This window comes from Abramis brama (genome assembly GCF_963993115.1).
Source record: "Abramis brama genome assembly, chromosome: 1".
In the NCBI taxonomy this organism is placed as follows: domain Eukaryota; kingdom Metazoa; phylum Chordata; class Actinopteri; order Cypriniformes; family Leuciscidae; genus Abramis; species Abramis brama.
In genome coordinates, this window is record NC_139963.1 from 67,382,123 (window position 1) to 67,407,733 (window position 25,611).

Below are 25,611 nucleotides of genomic sequence, written 5' to 3' on the forward strand. Positions count from 1 at the left end.
CTCTGAGCATTTCCTTGTTGTCATTGTTATTCCTGGTTCTTGATCTCTGCCCGTGTCCTGGTTTTCCTGTTTCTGCCTCACCCTCTGGATTTGTCTGTTTGTTGGATTGCCTGCCTGTGTATGACCTTTGCCTGGATTTTGATTACGATTCTGAATAACACTTTAAATAAACTGCATTTGGATCCTCAACCTTCGTGTCTCGGAGCAGTACGTAACAACAGCACTACTAATAATTAGTAAACATTTAATTATAATTTCATTGTTTGTTAACAGTAAAAAGACTGTTTGCTAACAGTTAAATGACAATTAACTAAAGATTAATTTACCATCCATTAATGATTGTTATTATAAAGTGTTACCATCTTTTCTTTCTCCCTCAAGGTGCTTTGCTTACATTTCTCAGCCCTCAGGTTCTTCCTAAAGGTGAGCTGTTAATAGTGACCTCTTTCAATATGCTAACAGTGAAATGGTAAAACCTACTTCACAAGTAATTTCAGAGATTTTTTTAAATTATTACTTCTCAGTGCTGATGTTTCCTCTATAGCACAAGGTACCACAAGCTCTATAATTATAACTGATATCCTATATTATTATATATTATATTGACAGCCCAGAGTTTAAACTGATAAGTGTGTGTTATAAGCTGTTCCACATTCCCCAGTACTCTTTTACAGGTGGCTGGAAATGTCGATGTTTTCAGTTACAAAACACGCTCACCTGCAAACAGACGCCGGTTTTACGGTGACGCAAATAAAGCACAAAAAGAGCTCTTTTCTGTCTGCCATATGTAGGTTACATGCCCAGTACAAAGTACGCACCCCTACACATAATCACAAACTTTTCCCCAGCTCACGTTGGAAGTTTAATAAATGTAGTGCGCGTGCATTTAATGTATAATGTACAATTAATGTTTAATATACAGTAGTGCCTGTCAAATTTTGTGCGGAGGGGGGAGGGGGGATTCCTTCAAACGGCCCTGTACAGGATGATGAACAGACAGATGTCAGAAGTAACAGAAGATGATCAGCTGAAGACTTAGAGAAACGGAGGAGAGAACAGAATATCAACATGTCCAGCCCTGACAGCACAGGTGATGAACACAGACCAGTCTAAATCTGACATTAATGGTTATTTAATTCCATCAATAAAGGCCAAATCTATTCAAGCTCTCTTTCATCATGTGAACTTGGGAGCAGTTTCATTGTATTTAGTTTCTTAATCATTTTTATTCAAACAAATAAGGATTATTGTTTATGTACACAAGTCAACAACATATTTGTAGCACACAATGTCAAGTTTCAAGAGCTGAAGGTAAGTGCAGAAAAAGTATAGTTTCTTAAAATAATGCGCAGTGTCTTTATGCATGAAGTCCACATGCAAGAGGTTTGTCTTCCACTGTTTCTTAAAATCCCCACTGTAGTCAATGATTTTATACCTTTAAACTCATCTTTGATCACAAAAAATAGCATATTTAAACGATTTATTCCTTGGAAAAAAAATATTAATGCTTTAAAATATCTTGAATGTAACTTGACACCCTTGCCTCATTTAGTATGTGTGGTTCTATGAATATGCAAATGAGCCCCGCCTCCACTCACTCACTCAGCTCAGAGATCCACTGGTTGACGATCACACGTTGATCTGATTGGCTACAAGGTAATTTGTGACGTCAGAAACACCAGCGATTTCAAAGCGTGTTTTTGAGACTGTCTTTGGTTCACTGCAGTTTTAAGGAGGAAATACTCAGCAATGCTGTCGACTTATGAATTTACACATGGTTTGTCTTAAAGCATATTAAAAACACCACATAGACATATAAACAACATTAAAAGTTGGATTTTCACCACTAAGGTTTTTTTTTTTAAGATTGTTGATAGGGATGTGCGATATTACGATTAAATTGTCTCCACAATCTGCTTCTGAAGAAATATCGTAGGATTGTGCATTCTATCAGTTGCTGTTCTGGCGCCTCCGTCTCAACATACTGTACAACGTGACGTATATTCACATCACTCATAAATGCAGATACGGGACACTGAAATTCACAAAAGTTCTGTCATTATTTACTCACTCTAATGTTGTTCAAAACCTGTATTAATTTCTTTCTTGTGCTGAACACAAAAGATGATATTTTGAAGAATGTGGGTAACCAGACAGTTGCTGGTCCCCATTGACTTCCATAGGAAAAAAAATATAGCCTACTATGGAAGTCACTGGGGTACATCAACTGTCTGGTTACCCACATTCTTCAAAATAACTTTTATTTTCAACAGAAAGAAACTTATTCAGGTTTAAAACAACTTGAGAGAGTAAATGATGACAATTTACATTTTTGGGAGAACTATCCCTTTAATGTTTATAAAACAACAAAACACAAAGAGGAAATCAGGTAACGCTTTAGATTACAGCCCGGAAAGTACAGCGTAATTAAAGCCATTTTACAGTGTAACTTTCTGTAATTATAGTGTAACTATAAAGTACTTACATGTAAGTATAAGGGAACAATATGTAAAGTTTGGGGAATAAAGGGGTAATAACCAGGAGAATTATCTTTTTTATATATATACTGTAAGTATTGTAGATCTAAGGTGTACTTATTCTACTATTATGATACAACAATCACATTTGGGACCAATTTATAAAGGTTTCCAAGTCAGTATTATAAGATTGTCTGTATGGATTTTTTTAACTTTTTTTTTACTACCCTGTAACTACATTGAACAAGAGGGTAACAAGCCACTTACAAAAGTATATTTAAAATAACATAAAAATGCAATAGTTTTAGCTTGAAGCATGTAAGCTCAAACTTAAACATCTTCACTTTTGCTATCAAAAATAAAATAAAAACCTGTATAAATGCATAGATATGCACCCTGTAATTTTTAAAAAGCCTTTACAGTTTGTATGGGTACACAATTTTTACAAAAAGGTGTATGTTCTCGCTAAATTTCTCCCAAATGTAAGATTGTTGTATTATAATAGTAGAATAAGCATCCCTTAGTTCTACAATACTTACAGTATAAATATATATTTTTAATTCTCCTGGTTTCCCAAATTGTGCATATTGTTCCCTTACATGGAAGTACTTCATAGGTACACTATAATTACAGAAAGTTACGCTGTAAATTCGTCTTAATTTTGTAGTACTTTCTGGGCGGTAATCTAAAGCGTTACCGGAAATCACTCACTGCTCTTGACTGAGAACTTTAATAGTAGCTTTAATAAGAAGCAATTTATAATTTATACAGTGTCTATGTAGTGTTTTAATTTCATATTTGTTCATTTAATTACTTTCTTCAATGCTACTGTTAAATACGCTGTAGCTGAAAAAATAAAGCACTGTTTATTTCATTTGTATATTAAGGTATGTAATGTGTATCGTTGTTCTTATTTTTTTAATAACAAAGAAAAATAATGACAAAGAATCTTATCTTCACCACTTTGGCCTAAATGTCTTCCATTATTTGTTATTTTATATTTTGTTACCTAAGGCTTTGTTTTTAAAATAGGGACATTAGTTTGGCTGTAATGCTCAATCACTTGCAAAATAGTAAAACTAACTTGAAACTTGTTAAAAAAACGTGATATGATATTTTTGCCATATCGCCCACCCCTAATTAATATTATCTCTAGATTCAGATTATACATCTTCATTCTGAATCATTTAATTAATTAATTCCTGTAGTACACAATAATGTTCATCAGATCCACTAACAATCTGTGTGTGTGTGTGTGTTTATTTTTCAGTGGAAAGAAGTAGTCCAGATGTGGATCGCCCCAACTGTACGTTAAACTGATTTACAGTAACTGCATTATGATATAGTTATATAGATTTGATGAACTGTGTCTATGATCAGTTTTTAATATTTAGCGCTGTAAATGTTAACCAGGAGAATAATCACAAAATGACACATTCTGCATGTGTATTATGTTTGTGAATTCTAGCACTTGTTTTTCTTTGATCAGTTTCAGAGGGAGAGAAGCTGAATCTGGTTGTGTGTGGAAGTGACGGCACATTAAAATCCTCCATATCAGAGCTGATCAGAAGATCAGACGAGGAGCTTCATGGGCGTCTGATCCGTCTGGTGGAGCTTCCAGCTCTCGTTCAGCTCTCAGAGGAGGAAGTGATGCGTCAGACTCTCCGCTGTGTGTCTCTCTGTGATCCTGGAGTTCATGTTTTCCTCCTCACAGTTCCTGAAGCTCCACTCAATAATGAAGATAAAGCAGAAATGGATGAGATCCAGAGGATATTCAGCTCCAGAATCAACAAACACATCATGATCCTCATAATGCAGAATTCAGAGCATCAGACAGCAGAGCTCAATGAAGAAACACAGTCTGTCATTCATGGAGGACGACAACAATATTTTGGTCCCACCACACAACAAGTGTCCACATTGATGGGGAACGTTAAGAAGATGGTGGGAGAAAACAGAGGAGAGTTTTTCTCCACAGAAACATTTTTGGAGGCGCAGGTGAAAAAACTGCTGCAATTTGAAGAGATGAAGAAGAAAATCGACTCACTAGAGACACATTTACTGTCACAAGGTAATGACCAGAACAATTTAAACTAAACTAAACTCTTAAACTAAAGAGGACAGGACAGCTACAGGACTGTGAAGCTTTGAGGGTGTTGATGTAGAGACAGATTTTTCAGTCCCGCTCCAGCTAAAATATGTTACCTTCTCCCGAAGGTATGAAATAGTTTCAAGTTACGTGTCGCCTAGCCACAACCTATACATCCCAGCATAATCGCTCCTGATAAATTCCTTGTTATTAAATCTGTCTTCATGTTTATGTTAATTTAACATGAAAGCAAGCACTACTGCGTGCATGACAGAATGCATGCAATGTTAATAATCCCTAGCTGATATCTCAGTTCATCTCGATCTCACAAAGCCTCGTTATAATCAATGAAGCTGACTGCACAATGAATCTTTCATAACTCTGTTTGCTATAATTAGAGGATTCCCCAGCATTCAAAATTCAGCACTGAACAAAAAGTCAGTTATGCATCTGATTGCTAGCCTGGAAATCCAGACCTAAATCTAAAAGATTAATGGTCTGGCGTCGATTAGACTCTTGCCTTATCCGGTCGGCAAAACAGCAAAAACGCCCTTCTTGCAAAGGAAGGATTCTGTTCCTCTTTAAGATAAAAAGCCACTTCTAACTCGTTCATTGTAGCAGCCAAAGCCGTTTCAAACAACTGGTGTTCATCCATAGCCATCTTGCAAAGTTTACTAATGAATTCGACGTCACAGCGCTGTCGTCATCTCGCCTCTGGCCCGCCTATATCAGATAACCCGCTGTGATTGGTGCAGCTCAGATCGAGGGGCATATTTAATGAGCATCATTACTCGACGCCAGAGTAACTCGCTGAGCAAATTCAACTTGTGCTCTCGCGAGAACTCTGGATTACCAGGGTATCTGATTGCACAAAGCAGCAAAAACATGTTAATAGAAACTCTGCCTATGCTTGCACCTGTAAATCGTTTTTATTTTGTTTTATGTTCTTGTTGCTTTTGTCCAGTAGATGAATAACAATTTCATTGTTTTTAGATTTTTATATAAATATTTAGTGGGAGGCCTGCAAAATTGTTTTATTCTTCTGCATCCGCACACACACTCGGCCATTAAATCTAGTCCCGCTCCGTATGTTGATGGACCCGATCTACTCCATTTGTATTTTGATCATCATTCTGAATCTGATCTGGATGTAGTCTTTGACAATAATACCAAAAGAGCTGATGACGTAAAACTCAGACACCCTTTTATACTCAAGGGTGATCAGCATGTGATGGTCCCCTTCTCAGGGAACAGGGTTGAATTCTCAACCTGAGACATTTTATTTAATGTCACTTCTAAAATTCAAATTCACAAAATTAAAATATTTATAATTTTTCCTACTCCAGACTAAACACATATTTCATATTGAAACACATTTGTTGTACTTCACATTTTGTCTGACAGATAACAATTGTCACACAAATGGCTGAAAGCACACAAATGGTGTGTCTCTTAACTGCTATACGACGAGGGGTCTATAATATGCAAATTTTACAGTAAGCTTCATGGTGGGGGTAACAATATTACTATACAATATTAGGCGTTAAACATTTCCTCTTTTACAGGTTCAACAGAGAGTGAAGATGATCTGAGGATTGTGCTGCTGGGAAAAACGGGAGTTGGGAAGAGTGCAACTGGAAACACCATCTTAGGAAGAGAAGTGTTTACAGCAGAAACATCTCAAGAGTCCGTGACTAAAGAGAGTCAAAAAGAATCATCTGAAATCAACGGCCGACACGTTACTGTGATCGACACTCCAGGACTGTTTGATACTGAACTTACTAATGAGGAGATCCAGAGAGAAATCAGCAACTGCATCTCCATGATCCTGCCTGGACCACATGTGTTCATCATTGTGCTCAATTTAGGACAACGATTCACTCAAGAAGAAGCAACAACAGTGAAGATCATCCAAGAGACGTTTGGTGAGAAATCTTTAATGTTCACCATGGTGCTCTTCACCAGAGGCGATTATCTGAAGGACAAAACTATAGATCAGTGTTTGGGGAAGCCTGGATCTGCTCTGATGAAGCTGATTGAAGCGTGTGGAAACAGATATCATGTGTTGAATAATAATCAGCCCTGAGGCCGAACACAGGTGTCTGATCTACTGGAGAAGATAGACAACATGGTGAAAGCAAACGGTGGGAGTTTCTACACGTGTAAGATGTTCAGACAGATGGAGAGAGAAAGTCAAGAACAACAGATGAAGATCCTGATGGTCAAAGTCAGAGAAAGAGAAGAACTGATGAAGAAACTAGAAGAAGAAATGATAAGAGAACGAGAGACATTTAAAAATAAAATAGAGCAACTGGTAAAAGAAAAAGAAAAACTGCTCATGAAATACGACACAGATATAGACAGACTGATGAACAGAATAGAGAATGAGAGGAAGAATAGAGAAGAGGAATATATAAAAAGAGAAGAACAATATAAAACATTTATGAAAGAGAAAGAAGATCTTCAGTCTAATCATGAAGCAGAAGAAAACAAGATGAAGATCCTGATGGAGAGAGTGGAACAAATGAGCAGAGAAAGAGAAGAACTGATGAAACATAAAGTAGAGAAAGAAAGAATGAAAATGATGATGGAAGAAGAAAGACAGAATCATGATAAAGAAAGAAAGAGAAGAGAAGAAGAATTTAATGAGAGAGAAGAACGATTTAAAAGAGAAATGAAAGAGAGAGAGGAGCTCGAGAGAAAGATACGAGATGAGATGAAGAAAGAACAAGAGATCTTTAAAGATGAAATAAAGGAAATGAGGCAAGAAAAAGAAAAACTTCAGATCTCATACAACACAGAAATAGACAGTCTGATGAACAGAATACAGAATGAACGACAGAATCATGAAAAAGAGAGAAAGAGAAGAGACGATGAATATACAGAAAGAGAAGAACGATATAAAATCCAGATGAGAAGAGAACGAGAGGAATGGGACCAGCAGAAACTGGAGGAAAAGACGAGAAGAGAAGAAGATGAGAAAAGAAGAGAGAGAGAAAAACTAATTTTTGATGAAACGATACAGAGACTGAAGATTGAAATGGAGGGAATAATCAGAGAGAAAGAGAGAATAGAAAGAGAGAGACGAGGACAACTAGAGGATTTAGAGAAGAGACTGAAAGAAGAAATAAACATAAGAGAAGATCAACAACAAAACTTTGAAGAAAAACTGGAGAGAAGTGGAAGACAAACAATCAAGCATCTATTTCACAGACTCCATGTTGAAGTCAAACACTTCAACAAACTGAGAGCTTCAGATGTTCTTCAGATAACCAAACATTCATTACAGTCACATGAGTCTTGTGCTGAAGAGGAGCTGACTCAGACTTTCACGCAAAAACTACTGATGTTGGACTACAGAGCAAGATACATTCATGCTAAAGAGACCAGTGAAATGTCTTTGTCTAATGAAGGAGACAGTCAATCTGAACTCATTCACCCGATGGATGTTCAGATGGCCGTATTTCATTGTGCCGACAGTCTCCTGAAGCAGCTGATGGTCACTAATCTGTCCCAGTGTCAGTACGCTCTGCCTCTGCTTGTTCCTGATCCATTCACACAACAGATTGAGTTTCCTCTCTGGACATTCAGACAAATCAACAAGAGCTGGAAGAAGAGAAACACCAACCATGAAATCATCAGTCAAACCCAGCCGATCTACAAGGCAGAAACTCCAATGGTGTTTTTCTTCAGGTTTGGCTTCGTGTCCTCATCCAAGTCTCAGCTGATGAACAGTCTGATCAATGAGAGACACAACACGTTCTTCCACAGGAACTGCCCAGGCAGCAGCAGATCCAGAGTCCTGATGGATGGAGTGGTGGAGATCGCCTGGTTCTGCCCCTCTGGGAAAGACACAGATACATTCACTGACTGTGTTGCGTTCTGTAATCTACACGGTGATGCAGGAGACCATGAGAAACAGCTGCAGATCCTCACTGAAATGGCTTCAGTCAATGTTGTTCTTCTTCCACAACTGGACAAAAATGACAGAATTGCAGCAAAGATACAAAACCTGTACAAGGACAGAAAGCCACTTATTTGTCTTCTTACTGAGGACGTTTCAATCATCACTGAGATGCGGAGAGGAAAATACAAGATTGGTTTGAAAGACAGAAATCAGTCATATGTATCTGAAGAATTCAGAAGAGCGATAAATGATTGTCTCTCAGAATCATCTTCCACTTTCAGACTTGAAGATGTGGCCAAACACTCAGACATCAGAGTAGACGAGGAAGATGATGATGACTGCAGGAGAGGAAGAGAAGCAGCACAGCAGATGATGAGTTTACTGGAGAAGAAACATCTGACACAAATCAAAGAATCATTTCTGCCTCATCAGGGGAAACTGTGGCATCAGTGGAGTCAGAAGAACAAAGAACTACATCGACCTCAAGGAGAAAATATAGAAATAGTAACAAGTGCGAAAAAAACAGAGATGAAGAAAATCCGTGAAAAACAGCATGAATGTGACATCGGCAAATTTATGATGCAATTCATTGAAGAAATGAACTCATACGGTGAACATGGGAAGATGTTTTTTCTCAAATGGCTCAGAATCCTCCTGGGTGAACACACATCAGCTGACCTTTCTGCTCTACTCCACGAGTATGATGAAACATGGTCAGCAGTCTTAAAACTGAAAGACAGTAATAAATCTGAACAAGTCAAAGCTAAACAAACAGACCTTGAAAAATTATCTGAGGATCTTCAGGCTGCAACCTTTGGTTTGGAGCACATCATGAGGGAGATCGGTCAGATCTATGAATCATGTTCATCTGTGAAGAAGCAAAAGAAAGGCCTGCAGGTTCACTTCTCTTCTCTCCCGAGTCTCGCCGCAGAGATGATGATCTCTGGATTTACACTGGAGCTGATGGATGGAGATGCTGCTCATGTTCCTGTGATCTGGATCTCTGCTGTTCTAGATCAACTCATCCAGAAACTGGGACACCAGAGAGTCTTTGTGCTGTCAGTTTTAGGGTTTCAGAGCTCTGGGAAATCCACCATGCTGAACGCCATGTTTGGGCTCCAGTTTGCCGTCAGTGCTGGCAGGACCACCAGAGGAGCTTTGATGCAGCTGGTCCGAGTCTCAGACGAGATGAAATCACTGATGAACTTTGACTATATTCTGGTCATCGATACTGAGGGTCTTCGTGCTCTAGAACTGGCTGGAAGATCAACAAGACATCATGATAATGAATTGGCCAAATTTGTTGTTGGTCTTGGAAATCTGACAATGATCAACATCTTTGGAGAAAACTCATCTGAGATGCAGGACGTTCTTCAGATTGTTGTTCAGGCCTTCATGAGGATGAAGAAGGTCAGACTGAATCCCAGCTGTGTGTTTGTGCATCAGAACGTTTCAGACATCACAGCTGGAGAGAAAAACATGGAGGGAAGGAGACGACTGCAGGAGACACTGGATGAGATGACAAAACTCGCTGCTCAAGAGGAAGTCTGTGATGCAGAATGTTTCAGTGATGTCATTGGATTTGATGTTCAGAATGATGTGAAGTATTTTGCTCAGCTCTGGGAGGGAAGCCCACCAATGGCACCACCAAACCCAAACTACTGTAGGAATATACAAGAACTAAAGAAGACTATAATGTCTCATGCCTCAAACTCACATGGAATGATGCTGATAGACCTAAAAGATTGTGTTAAAGATCTCTGGGAGGCTTTACTGAATGAACGATTCGTCTTCAGCTTCAGAAATTCTCTGGAGATTTCAGCCTACAGGAGACTGGAGACCGAATACAGCAAGTGGACCTGGAGTCTTCGCAGTGCCATGATGGAAACTGAGAACAAACTACACAACAGAATAGAATATGGAGCAATTCATGAGGTTAAGGAAACAGATCTTCAAAGAGAACTGAAGAAGAGAAGTGAAGAAGTGGAGAAATCAATGTCAGAATTCTTTGAGAGAGACAAAGACAGAGATATACTGATTCAGTGGAAAACGTCATTTAAAATCAAAATCAAATATCTTCAGGAAAACATTGTGAGAGAAACAAAGAGGAAATTAAACGAGATTCTTCAGCAGCGAGACCTGAAGAAAAAGATAGATGCTCAAAGGTATCATCATGTAAACACTCTCTATGAAAAGAGCAAAACACTTGCCTGGAAACTAAAGGCAAATGACAAAGAAACGCTGAAGAAAGAGTTTGGTTTGTTTTGGGAACAGTGGATGAAAACAATCATCACAGACAATCCTCCAATCAGAGACATTGACATAATGAGAGATGTGAGAGAGATCCTCAGTGACATCTATCAAAGTGTTCCTGTAGATCACTGGAGGGAGAGCAGAGATATTTTCACCTTGCAGAGTTATTCAGATTGTGTTCTTGTCAAAAAGTACCGAAAAGGTATGATGCAAAAGGCTGTGAATACTTACAGAACAGTAATAAAAGAATCATTCGGATATAATCAAAATCTGTCTTTAGGGGATGAAGTTCAAATAAGATCATTAATCACAGATGTTGCTCAGCAGACAGACAGAATGATTCAGTCTTTTAACATTTCAAAGATGGGCTACAACATCAGTTACATTCAACAGCTCACAGGTTACATCAAGGCAAGAGTGACAGAACATCAGTTCGGATCAGTGAAATATGTGTTCAAGAATGAATTCTTCATGGATTTGGTTATTTCCATCTGTAAGAGATCAAAGAAGACGATCACTGACCAACACAGAAAGTTCAGAGAAGCCAATGATCCTGTAATATATGTTGAGAAGAAGAGAGAAGAGTACTATAGTATTTTCCAGAAATACTGTCATGGAGCAACATCAGCTGCCATTTTTGGTGAGATCATCTGTCAGAAACTGAAAGATCCCGTTGAGCAGAGCGTCTACAAGAGGACCGCCAGAGATCTGACTGATGAAATGAGATTAAACTGTCCGTCACTGAATAACAACAGATCAAATCTGGAGAAACACATCCTGAAGACACTGGCAAAAGAGGAGGATTTTAACAAATACATGAACTACATTCATAAACCCAGAGATCACTTCAAGAGTTTCATCAGAGATGAAGTCAGTCGGCACATCACTGATAATTTCAGTGTCAGTGTTTTACCCAGGATGGAGGAGAACATTAATCTCCTGCAGCAGAAGATCATGAACGCAGCACATGAATCTACTGAACATGTTGAAGAGAACAGAGAAGATGTTGGTTTGTGGTTGAAGAGTTTCACACTGAAGCTCTCAGATGTGCTGATCTTCTCTGAAAAAGACCTCAGTGGAGTCAAACATGATGATGTTGATGATTTCAGCCTCCTAGAAGATGTGATAAGACATGAACTTCCTGCTATAATGACTGACATCAGAAGTAGATTCAACACAAAGTCATTTCCATTAAAGCTGGACAGTAAACTCAGGCCAGATGAGCTTCTGATTGATCACTTCTGTCAGTGCTGTTGGGTTCAGTGTCCGTTCTGTAAAGCCATCTGCACCAGCACCATAGAAGACCATCATGGAGATCACAGTGCTCCTTTCCACAGAGTGTGGGCAATTAATGGATCTTATTACAGCTCAACACAGAATCTCTGTCCTAATATTTGCACAAATGTAGTAGCAAGTCATCAGGATTTTAATACACCACATGGAAGGTTTAAATATAGAGATTACAGAAGCGCAGGAGGAGATTATGCAGACTGGAGCATCAGCCCTGATCTCTCTGAACTGAACTACTGGAAGTGGTTTGTGTGCAGATTCCAGAAAGATCTGGAAAAATACTACAGTAAAACATTTGAGGGGAGTGGTGAGATTCCACATGAATGGAGAAAATACTCAAAACAGGAAGCTATTGCGAGTTTAGGTAAATGCATATAATGAAGCAGATAAAGAATGAGACTCTTGTGTCTCCTCTCAGATTCAGATCACAGATATAATCATCAAATACACCAGACGAGAGTTAAAGACAAGATCCAGTTCCTCATACATGATCTGAACTACAAAACAACATATTTCTGAACATATGCCTAAATGATAAAGCTCAAATGCTTGATGAATATTATAGTTTATTACTAATCAAAACAGCTTAATCTCCATCATGAACTGAAAAAGATCTGTGATACGAATATTAATGATAGATTGTTGATATATGATTGAAGTGCATATATGAATGTGTTTGCTAAAGCTCAGTGCTGATGATCAAACGGTTGGAGGAAAGTGTGAGAAATAAACGGCAAATTAAACATCTCAGAGCCGTCGATCTGATTTATATCAAAATTACTCCAATGGAAACTACTTCACTCAATAATGTCCACATCACTGAGGACACATCATGAATTTACTGACCTTGTCCAGTGTCCTTTTACACTTGTTTAATACAGAGCTTGTATTATGAAAAAACTAGTTTGAGTTTAGGAATTGAAGTGATAAAACTGAAATGATCCGTAGCAGATTTTGATTCGCTGACAATATTTCAGTCTTTACTCAAATTCATTACTTAGACGTTACTAAAATATATCTCATGAAAATAATGTTTATTACACAATACTGTGATCAAAATCTCAAATGCTGCCCTCAAACTCTCGCTGATGACCTTTGGATTTCCACTTCTGCCCTGTGTGTGTCTGAACAACAAAACCACTGGGCAATTACAGATCATATTTGTATCATTCTCTGTTCAGTGATTAATTTCACACTGAATGTCCATATGAACGAGTTATATAAACTTGTTAGCACACATCAAGTCTAGCTTTGGGTTCTCCAGCTGACCAGAGGATGAGGAAGAGCTGATTCTGATGTAACTGCAACACAAAGGATTTTAATGACACTCTTACAGTGGAAATGAAGCAGTCAAGTTAGCATTATTCAATACTGCCGCATCTTCTCCTCCTCCAGCGTCTCATCATCACCTCTCCAGTTCCAGTGCTGGTTTCCAGTAGATGTTTCATCTCCAGCTGCTGCTGTTACTGTGTCTCCACACATAAGAACAAATCTGATAACTGTGGAGACATGGCTGTGGTCTTCCTGAACACTTTCTCTGTTATTGAATTGCTTTAGGTATTTACAGACATATCCTCAGTCAAGTTTTCCCAGAGCACAGGGAGGAACTAGACCTTTCTCTGGCTATGATGGCAGACTTTAGCCACCGATACGAACACCACAGATCATTTTCAGCTAAATCTGCTTCATTCATCTCTGTATTCAACACCAGATTAGTACTAAAGCTGTCTGCCAGATCTGCTGTCCATGGTGCTGAAGTTGTAGACGCTCCATTAGATATAAGAGGCCGTCCTATCATTTCATTTAATGGTGTAATCATTTCAACGAATCTGTTTGGACTTATCCTAAATGTAAATTCTCGCATGTTTGTAGTTTTTGCAAGGATCCCCACCTGAAATCGCTCTGCCCTCAACACTACAAACCTGCGACGCGAGGAAAACCTCCATTACTCGCCAACACTCTCCAGCTTTCTTTCATCTCACCCAATGTATATTTTGTTCATCATTTAATCACTGGACTTTCTCAAGGGCTTTCAGTCGGTGTCCTTTCTTCTCTGTCTACTCTGTAAAAAGAGATGTGTTAAAGGTCCCATTCCATGAAATTGTAATTTTCTGAGGTTTTTTAACATTAATATGAGTTCCCCTAGCCTGTATATGGTCCGCAAGTGGCTAGAAATTTCAGTCGGTGTAAACCGAGCTTTGGCTATCTTTCTCTGCCTTTGAACAAATTAAATCTCAGACGGGCTGATCTTGAATTTTCCCCTTATGTGGTCACCAGATTGACTTTATTTCTGTCAGACGTCTACAGAAGTGCTTGTTGAGAATTAACAGATGTTTAAATGTAGATGTTTTATTGAATGTTTCATTTGAAGTCACCAGAATTGTGATTAGTGTCAGCTTTATTTGGGCTCTTGACTCTTTAACATTAGTTTTTCTCTGGTTACACTAACTGTGTGTTTATTTTGCACATTTGAAGCAGCAAGAATAGCCATGAGACATGAAAAATATAATCATATGATAATATTATACAGTATTGTTAATCTCAGCAAGTGTGTAATGTCTGAATGGTGACTTTTAAAAAGGTTTTTATGATTGTGGTTGTACAGCACGAGATCAGCAATGTTGCTGTTATCTGCACATTTGTTTTTAAAGAGACGTTGTGTTCAGGAACTTAAAGTCTACACACTGTAAAAGAGATGTGTTGAAAATAACACAGAGTGTGCTGATGGTTTTTACATGTGTAGATTTTTAACACGCAATGGGTGTTAAAATGTAACTGGATAGAATAACACTGGGTGGAGGGCAGTTTGTGTTTATGAAAAATAAAACTGGTATATTTTATTTGGTATCCCATAAAAACTTTAAAATAAATAAAACAATACATATAAATAAATAAAATCTAAATTTATAAAACCTTAAAGATTAACGGGTGTTTTTTGGCAGCCAATCACGTCATCACGAGTTAGTCTGTGGATTTGCCATGGTCACCGTCCTTAATGGGTTACAGAAAGTTGATGCATACGAAAAAATGTCATATAGACTACTGGGTTTTAGAGAAAGTGAAGTAAATACTTGACATTTATTAAAGGTACAGAATAATAACCTGGTAGTGAGACACAAAATAAGAGTGGCTTTAATATATTGGGTGAGTGTGATGGGGTGGCAAACAAATTTATATTACCGAATAAGAGACAAACATGTATCAATTGTCTTTAAGGTTATTTATTTTCTTTCAAGGAAAGGTCAGCAGTCATACAGTCATTACAAAGAGCCTGCAGAGTGTGACCACGAGTGGGGGCATCTTTCCTTCTTTATAGTTGTTCCTCCCCCAAGGTTGTTTTCCCGAGGCTAAATGAAGATATCTCTCAGCCATAACTAACACACTGTTTAGATTTGTCTCATATTAATCATATTATACCCTTGAATGGAGACTCTTGATCTCGATCATACACTTAGTCACACATTAACTTTTGTCAGGTCATATACAAGGTCATACACAATACATATTCATAAGGGTATGTATCAACACTACATTAATCTAATTACCATCATGTTTCTAAGATTCTATAAATATAATTGAATGCAAACATATAGAACATAAATTTCTTCCACAGTGACTAACTTTTTCACATTATAATTTTACTTGTTTATTCATTTATTGGGATTTATTCTAGCAATCTCTGTGTGTGTTTTGGTTGTTGTTTTTACTGTTGGTGCCATTTTGGGATGCCAAATTAGTTATTCTGACTAATTATGTTAGTGAGAAAAGAGAGTCTGTGGAGTGATACACAAATTATAAAATGGTGTTTAACATGCGTCTCTGAGTCATTAACTTATCATTAAAACACAATCAAAGAAACAGAATTAACCTTCTTTAAAACTCATTTATTACCTCCATTGAACATTTCTAAAGGAAGGTAAATGAGTTAAAGGTGCTTGTTTCTTCAATTGATTCTTCACATGCTGGATCTCTTCACACACACTAACGGCTTATTTTTGGAACATGTGTCATCATTCCAGTTACCATCTGTTGCAAGATAGAACAAAATATTTGATGTTATCATTTTTGTATTATCAAAACAAAAACGAAAATAATGTTTATTTTGTCTATTTAGATAGTTTATGAGCATTAACAGCAGTTACTTACAGTTATTGTTCATCTCAAGGCAGTTCTCATGTCCATCACGGTTATTGGGCTCTCCAGGCGACCATATTTGAAAGTTCATTTCGGTTCCATCACTCCAGAGCCAAACTCCCTCCTGTGAACAGAAGAGAAAAAAAGTGACATTGTGTTTATGTCCAAAGCTTATATAACTTAATTCTATCTTTATTCATCTAAAAGATGATTCCTCATGAACCCTAACCCCATCTCCATTTTAAAAATGTCAAATCTAAACAGAAATGATTTCACAAACAGGGTATCAGTGAAGAATGTGTTATGGTCTTATGTGGTGGTGCCCATCTTATGGTTGCTAATGCCCTAAACTAACTATTCTAAGGACCAAAAAAGATAAAAACACATCTATCTTTATGCATGCAAAGAATTGCATACATGAACAGCGTCATGGCCTCCGATCCAGGCACGAGTTGAATCCTGAGTTTCGGATCTAATCAGGTTTTGTATAAAAGCGTACTCCTCATGGCTGTGCACAGAAGCAAGGTTCCCATCAGACTGCAAACATAATTTCTGTAGAGGCGGAGACATGAACAAACACCACTACTTATAAAAAAACAAAACAAAAAAACAAGTATTATTTTAAATTAATATTCTAAAATCTGTGACATGCCTTCAGTTACCATCAAAATAATTTTTACTCATGCGGATTATTTTTTGTTTTGGTTAAGTCCAAAATCTGCCGTTTAAAGTGGCAGTGGTCTACTTTTCTAGAAAGGTTCTTGTTATTCTGTAGATGTAGATTAGATTCAGATTCAGATTATTTTATTTAATGCCATGTCAGCACTCAAAGCTATTTTCATGGCAAAAATACAATTACAAAAATACAAATATCATATAAATACAATAAAAAACAAAACAATTAAACACAGCAAGTCATATTATATGAGATTTTTTAAATTAACACATGATAAAAATTCCAAAACCTTTTCAGGCATAATCTCATTAAATATGTCCTTAAGTGAAGCAACTTTGTAAAAAAGCATTCTGCTTGTAATAAGTCCAGGACAATCCAATAATATATGTTTAACAGATAAGGGAATTTTACAAAACATGCATAGAGTTGGATCTTCACCCTTAAGCAAAAAACCATGGGTCAAACTTGTGTGACCCACACGACATCTAGTGTAGACAACTTGATCAAGTCTAGTTTTAAAATGGATAAAAAGTCTGTTTGTAATTAGATGTAGATTAGATATAACTTCACATATATAAAGTTTTTCAGTTATCCTCTCATGATAACATGACATGTGTTGTGTCTTTATTTTCATACCATTGTGATATTTTATTATCAGTGATATATGTTTACACCCTAGAGCTCCATTGTAATTTATTTACTATTAACATATTTTTGTTTTTAAACTGAGGAACACAATTAAATCATTTTCCTGCAATAATTAACAGGTGTCACAGATGTTTACAGAGCTTAAGTTGTATTTAAGCAAGAATATACTTGTATGATTTTTATGTCATATTAGAAGCTGAATGTATCATACCTCTGCATCAATCCAAGTTTGAGGGTTATTGAAAAACCTGAAGCATCTGTTTCCAAAGGCAGTCCATCCTGTCCAACAGGCTGTTAAAGGGAAGTTTTGTGTGATATTTTTAAAACTTATTTTACCATTAATAACCTTTCATGTAATTAAATTAATAATTTTAAGGTACAGTATCTTTTTTCCCTTTACTGGTTTAAACAAAAAGGCATGCAACATTGTTTTGGTCGTGCTTCGGTTTTGCATGACAGTGCAGATGAAGGCGACGCTTCACAATAGATGATTTACAGTGAACTCTGTTAGAGAGATACATATGACAGTCTATCTGTTCAATAAAACACCTTATTCAACAGTCGAGTAATAAAAACACCAAATCCCTCAGTTTTCTCCATCTCCTAAAGCCAAGCTGATGTTGATTCTTGTTTTATTACGAGCTCTGTCTCGTTCTATCTACTCTCGTCTGTTCGGTGTTTGTTTAAAACGGGTGAGAAGACTAAAAAAATTACAGGGTGAATCTCCAGAGTTTGGAGATTTAGCTGCTCCATCTCTTCCTTTCTTGCTCATGTGAAAGCTAACCCCTGCCACTCACACACCTGACGCATGGCAAAATAGCCGGAGCAACTTTTCTCTATTTACGTATATGACGAGACACGCACGGGCGAGTGATGCATGTACGCAATTACCCATGAAAACTGGTCCGACAGGTCTAAAATATAAACACTTATAACAGGCTTACCATAGTGAATCAGTGAATCATGTTTTGTAAGAAGGATTGATGATGTATTTGACTCATTTTGAACAAAAGCACTACATAGTGTACCTTAAATAAACAAAGGATTAAAAAAATATTTTAACAAAGAAACATCATGATGTAAAAAGACATTTACGATTTTGCACCTGTTTTTGTGTTTTTGTTAGTGTCACAGTGTCTGTTTGTGTATTACTGGTGTCCTATTAGAGGTCCTCGTCTCCACGGTGTCATCCTGTTCATGAACTGCATTCCCCACAATCCTTGTCAGTACCAATCACTGTTCATTGCACTCAGCTGTTCCCTGTCATCTTTGTCCCCAGCTGTTCCTTGTTATTCATTGTTAGTTCTTGTTATATATACCCTGCCTGTCTAGTGTTTGTCATGGATTCCTTGTATTATATCACGCCACTTCCGTTCCCCGTGTTTCCGGTTTATGTTCTTGTTTCTTGGATTGATTATTTGGATTTTGACCTCTGCCTGGACTGGATACGATTTTGGATTTGCCCAATAAAATAATCTTTACTGCATTTGGATCTTCCCTTTTCCCTTTCCTTTGTGTGTGGATCGTGACAGTTAGCCTATGGCTCCACCCTCCCAACACCATACCAACGTTTTGCACCATCCATAAAAGAACAAAACTTAACATTAAGGAAAACATTTAATAATTATTGCAAAATTGCCCAAAGTCAAACATGTAAAAATATACTGTGTATTAAACTTCACCAGAATAACAGGCAAATAATTGAAATGCAAACAAACTAAATTACTGTATTACTGTAAATTACTAAGTTACTGTAAAAAAAAAATTGACATTGATATACTGATCAATAAGCAATACACCACTCATTTGTGTTCTATAATTATTTTTGACCCTATCCAGTGTATGAGAGTAACTATTAAAGCAGTATTTCATATGAGAAACATGCACACACCTGCTGATGGCCTAGTCTGACCAGAATCCCGTGGTGTCAATCCACTGCCTGCCTCTGAGTTCGATGTGTCGTCCTCATCTACTTGTACAATCAGACATGGCATTGCCACATACCATTTTAAACCCTTTTGAAACTATTCTATATAGATTAAGCTGTAAACAAGAAGTAAACACTTACAGTTGGGACTGGGGCTTGCCTCTGATGCTTCTCTTCCTTCTCCCACATCTATCATGTGTTTCTCCAGAAATGCACCTGTCATGATTTGACATGTTTGAACCATTAATATAAAACTCTCCAGCATAAACAAACAGATTCTCATAATCTACACACCCAAAATCGCAATGCTTGTCTGTCTGTGACTTCAACTGCACTATTACATCAGAAAAAAAGTGCATTTATTTTACATTTTTTCAAGTTATTTCTTGATATGCACTGAATTCATGTAAAACTCATGAATCCACGCTGGTTGTCAAACTTGTTATGACACTATCACTTGGTCAATTTACACATAAACAGCCATCTCTGATAATGTTTTTTTTTTTTTTATTCAACTTTACTATGCTATAATATTCCGCTGCTGAAATGAGCATTACTTGTGGTAAATCCGTCCCGTGGTGCTAATAGACCAATTTCGAGCCTACGTCACAGTTACGTCACAGCGTTAGCTGGTGGCAAAACAACTGGAAAACTGGAGGCGGCCAATACAAACCAGCACAGGTTCGGCTACATAATAAGGAGCTTAAATTATTATTATTGTTTAATTATTATTATTGTATAATTATTATTGTATAATTATTATTGTTATTAAATGTCTTCTTGATGTGTTGTTGGGTGCAAGAATCGACGGAGTACAGGCTCCAATTTGAAATTTTATCGCATAATATTTTCAAAATTTCAAAATATTTTTGATTGTGATTATTTGCGAATCATCTATGATTGTACACATTGTTTTGATTGAATGGGACTAGACTTTTTGAAGAACCTGGTAAGAAATGGTAATCGAATCGAAAAAATAACTTTTGCAAATAACCATCGTGTCCTGGACAGTGAGTGACCTTGCACACTAAGATAAAATCATTGTTAAAAAACAAGCAAACAAAACTTGCAAACTAACGTTAGTGAAGCGGCCGGAGGGATCGTTCTGCTCCGCCCACAAAAACCATCACCAACTGAAAAGTGGTCTATATGCAGTCACCGTCATGTTCTGCTCATGATGATGGAGCGACCAGCTTGTAGTAGAACAATTAACCACTTAGTAACATACCTGTATATTTCGCTTTCTTTTTCTCATCCTGTTTCTTTTTATGATACTGAGCCCCTGATGGCTTTGACCTTTTCGGCTATGACGACGTTCCCTGACGCCTTCTAGGCTACATCTCATTTCTCTAACAGCAGCGGCCACTATCACCAGGGAGACTTGTCACTTAGATACTCGCAAGTAATCATAATGCAAAAGTATGAAATAATATTAATAATAATATAAATATATAAATAAAACAAATCTCTTGGAGGGGCGGGAGCTCTCACTGGCGCCCCCCGGCTGTTTGTGCTCTAGGCGACCGCCTAGTTTACCTATGCCTAGAAACAGATCTGCTACTACTACTACTACTAATAAATATACTACAGATTTAATATGCGTATTTGTTTATTGTCAACAAATAAAAATATAAAATACATTCATAAGAATCAATAATGTTAGCTGATGTAATTGTTGTTGTTTTATTGTCTATATGTTATCATAATAATTAAGAAACAAACTCAGGTTTACTTTAGTGCACATACTCTATTAGATCACTCTTCTGATTAGTCATTACAGAGTCCCAGATGTACTGCCTATAGTTCATGGTAAAATAACAGTTATGATGTGAAACGTGGAATAATGGTCTTACCTGAAGCAGTCAAAGCTACGAGAAGACAGAGAGACAGGTAGACAGTCCAGACCGCCATTGTTTCTCTGAATACTGAAACAGAAACATACAGAATTAATTATTACAAAGTTTTGTATTTTTGTGACACAAACCAGTTCAGTAGTTTAATATCAACGTCTGGATAATGCGTTGATGAGCGGAGCCCTGATTTATCTTTTTATACTGGAGGAGAGTGTGTTTATCAGCATCATCCATCACATGCTCTTCCTGTGCAAACACTGTTTTTGTATAGTTTGTTCTTCAGCCACTTCTGTTATAATACCATTATTGTTAATACCAATTTGTTCTATTCTGTAATAAATGGTTTATACATTTCTCACACTCTTCATAAGATGCTCTTTGTTTACCTGGGATGAATGGAGGATTGTTGCGATCATTGGCAAATATGTACAAATATTTACACTGTAAAACCACGGCCAAATTCTGACCGTAACATACCATTTTCCATTAAGACTGTACTGAGATCAATGAACCGTAGATACCGTAGAAAACAATGCATTCTGGGTAATATTTGTTGTTTTCGAGAAAGTAGCCTCCTGGAATATACTGTGAATGGTAACACTTTTAATACTGTTCCTTCATTAATGAATAACTACACAGCAACAAATGAGTAATGCACTATTAACATTCTAGAAACTCTGCTGAATGTGGTAGGTCACTATTAGCTAACAAAGATGGTCAGGTGATACATCACTCATCATCATAAAGAAAAATGGACTAATGTGATCAAAAGTGGTTGCTTGTTATTAATAGATTTTCAGCAGCAATTCTTTCTTGCCAGATATCAAACATTCTGAATTTAATTAATTTCATAAAAAAAGAAAAAAAAAAAACTTTAGATACACACACAAACATCAAGAATCAGCATATGAATCTCAATGCATATTATGCTGCTGTAATTATTTCTCTGTAGTGGTTGATGAAGATGAGTGTCATTAGTGTTTGTTTTTGTGTTATTTATGTTTTATACATGTCATTTCCTGAAGCTCAAACAGTAGAGCGTTGGTGCTTGCAACACCAAAGTCACGGGTTCGATTCCAAGGGAAAGCAAGAACTGATAAGAATGTAAATGTGTGCCTTGAAATGCAATGCAAGCATCTGCCAAATGCATATATATATATATATATATAATTTTTTTTTATATATAAATTAATTAATAAATGTAAGGACGATAACTATTAAGATAACAATAAAGATATACAGTAGTTCTTAAAATCATCCAAAATATTAAAAATAGTAGAGATCACACCACAACTACTGTATAATGATAAAGGCATAGAGAAGCGATATTGTGGGAATCACTTTCAGAATGATTTTTTCTCCAGCTGATGAACGTGTTTTGGATATTGCTATTGCTATTTACCTGTTTCAAAGAAATATTATTTGCTTGCTTTTAAGTTAATGCCATATAAATATGCCGAGTATGTGTCAGGAACCCACACAGACAAACTGGCTTTCTCAACAAGTCTATGGGAATTATAGATGTGGTAGATGTGCTCATTGCGCCAACACTACGCAAACAAACAAAACAAACAAACAAACAAAACGTAACCTTAAGCTGTGGATCGCAGAACATGAGGCTGCTATCAGAAACAATAACCTTGACTATGCCATTGCTAAATATTATACAGAGAAGAACCATAGTCCTGCTGCCTCCCTCAGGTTTACTGGTATTGAGAGGATATTGCCCTAGAGGAGGTCACATAGTTAAACTGGTCTTGAGAAGAGAAGCTTTTTGGATGAACTGTCTTCTGTTGAACCCTCTGGTGTGAACGAATCACAGGATTTTAGCTGTTTTCTATAAATGTGGGTTATAGGATATTGACTATTAGCCTCACTGCAGTGCATGTATCTGTAACATTGTGGACATATTGATGATGTACAGTATATCTGTAATGTGTATATATTTATTTTTCTAAAAAACGTTTTGCTCTTGTTAGGCTTTTGATTATGATAATTATGTATATTTGATGATTACAATTATGTATATATGTGACCCTGGATCACAAAACCAGTCTTATGTTGCACGGGTATATTTGTGGCAATAGCCAACACAACATTGTAGGCTATGGGCCAAAATTATAGGTTTTTCTTTTATGCCAAAAATCATTAGGATATTAAATAAAGATCATGTTCCATGAAGATATTTTGTACATTTCCCACCTTAAATATATAAAACATTTATTTTTGTGAATGGATGCAACACCAATAGAAATGGACAACTTTAAAGGCGATTTTCTCAATATTTCGATTTTTCTGTACCCTCAGATTCCAGATTTTCAAATAGTTGTATCTCGGCCAAATATTGTCCTATCCTACCAAACCACACATCAATGGAAATATTATGTATTCAGCTTTCAGATGATGTATGAATCTCAATTAAAAAAAAAAAAAAAAATACACACAAGACTGGTTTTGTGGTCCAGGGTCACATATTGTGTTGATTTATTTGAGGATGTGAATTATATTTTCTTAACTGGGTATTTATGGGAATGTGTTGGATATTGGCATTTAATACATTGGCATATTATGACTTTAAGAACAACTGATCATGTGACTCAAGGTAATTACACCTGAGAGCTCTGGGGTGCGTTCTCCGATAACGTTGTCTCTTAGCGCGCTACGAAGACTCAAAAGGTACACCTTAACTACAGGTATACCTTTCCTACGTGTGTTCTCCGAACTATACCTTAGGATGTTGCTTAAGGTAAACCTTCTTAAGTTCGACCTTAGCAGGCGCTGTCCATGGTGGAGGCGCTGAATAGGTTGAAATCGATGCCTCGATGATCGATTGTGCGCTCTTTCCTTCACAGCGGTATAGGTAAAGTATTGAGAAAACAATGTTCTTTATAAAGAAGCGTTTTAGAAATAGTACAAACTGCATTTATCAGGGCTCATTGAAATATGTACATGCAGAAATAAATATGAGTATGTGTTTATAATTTAGCAAGTGTGCAATCCCAAACCCTCACGGCCATAAGTGTGTTAATGTTCTCCACAACGTATGCTGATTATCCACCAGCCATGTAGTTGACATACACTAACTTGCTCCGCGGACGGCGCCGTCTTTGATTTAAAACAAGTACTCGCTGTCTCGCTGCCATAGCTATAAAGTTTGTGTAAACTCATCTTTCTTTATATAGACTCCTAAGCCTTTTCTGTCAAATGGTTCGCCAGCTGATGTGCCTTAGGATAGTAATTAAAAAAGCTAACAACCATTAGTGTATGGAAACTTTATTAATGAAAACACTTCCATACACTGGGTGTAGGCTATAACAACTTAAGTATTTTATGTGTAAAATTTTAAAGTAAAGTAAAAATGTAATTTTAATACTAAATCAGATTTTATATTAAATGTTCATATAAAATTGTCTATATGTAATTAAACTGCGATGTAAAAAAGCTTTTTGCATAGTGGTGGCCACTAGCGGTATGAACCGTCAGCAGCAATAAGGTATAGCTAAGAGCGCTCCAGACCAACCTTACGAACGTATGACTTACAGAAGGTATACTTAACTAAGAAGGTTTCGGAAACCACGTATTAACGATAAGGTACTTCTTAAGGTACAACTTAAGAACGACGTAGCGTTAAGGTAGTTTCGGAGAACGCAGCCCAGACCATTAACTGAGCGAACCTGAGGACGCTATATGCGAAACGCGTTGTTCGCTTTGAATAAATAAAAGAGTAAAGTCAATAGTGTGCAGTAGAGTGTTTTTAATTTTTGTCATTTAAATCCGTTCCTGCCATCTACCTGTGCATGGACAACGTGATCTCATGAGAATACGTGTGTATTTTTACGTAAAGTGTAGTTCTATCACACGAGTACATTTACTTACGTTTTATATACACAAACGTATAATACTGACGTATTTACAACTCTAAAACGTAAATATTTAGTATTGACAGCACAAAAGCGTAAATTATTTACGTAAAAAGAACTCTTATGACGTTCAAATTTGTACGCATACGCATTATGCATATTTCAAATCATTGCATTAATGTTTTGACTCTATTGCATTCAATTGTCTTATCAATTACTTATTTATTAAATGCAGTTTACTCAAGAAATAATAACATTTCGCGCCTTCTGCTGCAAACTTGTTTCGGAGGATTAGCTTACATGGTCTTAAACAAGACTGTGAGAAAGCCCTAACCACGCCCCCTGAGTCATTGGTATTGTACAGAGCTCGGCCAAGCGCGAACATGCAGGGGTCGGCAGCTGAGTTGCGGGTCGGGCCGGCTGGTCTGTCGTTCAGCAGTGTATATGTTTGTTTCAGTGCGTAAATGATTATGGGTGAGTTTTCGTTTATATTTTGC

The 25,611-nt window shown here is 36.9% G+C and overlaps 2 protein-coding genes across 2 annotated transcripts in view; one reads left to right on the forward strand and one right to left on the reverse strand.

The window, feature by feature from the left end:
• Positions 1-953: 953 nt before the first annotated feature.
• Positions 954-12,875, forward strand: LOC311078827 (interferon-induced very large GTPase 1-like). Its single transcript, XM_084107829.1, is given in 5 exon segments — positions 954-1,090; positions 3,748-3,783; positions 3,967-4,548; positions 6,132-6,649; positions 6,653-12,875. Coding segments are annotated over 5 exon segments (6,900 nt in total). The 5' UTR covers positions 954-1,068; the 3' UTR covers positions 12,395-12,875.
• A 2,356-nt stretch (positions 12,876-15,231) lies between these two features.
• Positions 15,232-25,611, reverse strand: part of LOC311079011 (galactose-specific lectin nattectin-like) — a 29,563-nt gene continuing 19,183 nt past the window's right edge. Inside the window, exons 2-8 of the mRNA XM_084108129.1 lie at positions 21,255-21,326; positions 19,543-19,617; positions 19,366-19,443; positions 17,686-17,765; positions 16,568-16,702; positions 16,163-16,274; positions 15,232-16,042 (exon numbers count right to left, since the gene is read on the reverse strand). Coding sequence (XP_083964255.1) covers positions 15,972-16,042; positions 16,163-16,274; positions 16,568-16,702; positions 17,686-17,765; positions 19,366-19,443; positions 19,543-19,617; positions 21,255-21,312 — 609 coding nt within the window. The 5' untranslated portion in view covers positions 21,313-21,326 and the 3' untranslated portion in view covers positions 15,232-15,971. The remainder of the gene's footprint in view (positions 16,043-16,162; positions 16,275-16,567; positions 16,703-17,685; positions 17,766-19,365; positions 19,444-19,542; positions 19,618-21,254; positions 21,327-25,611) is intronic.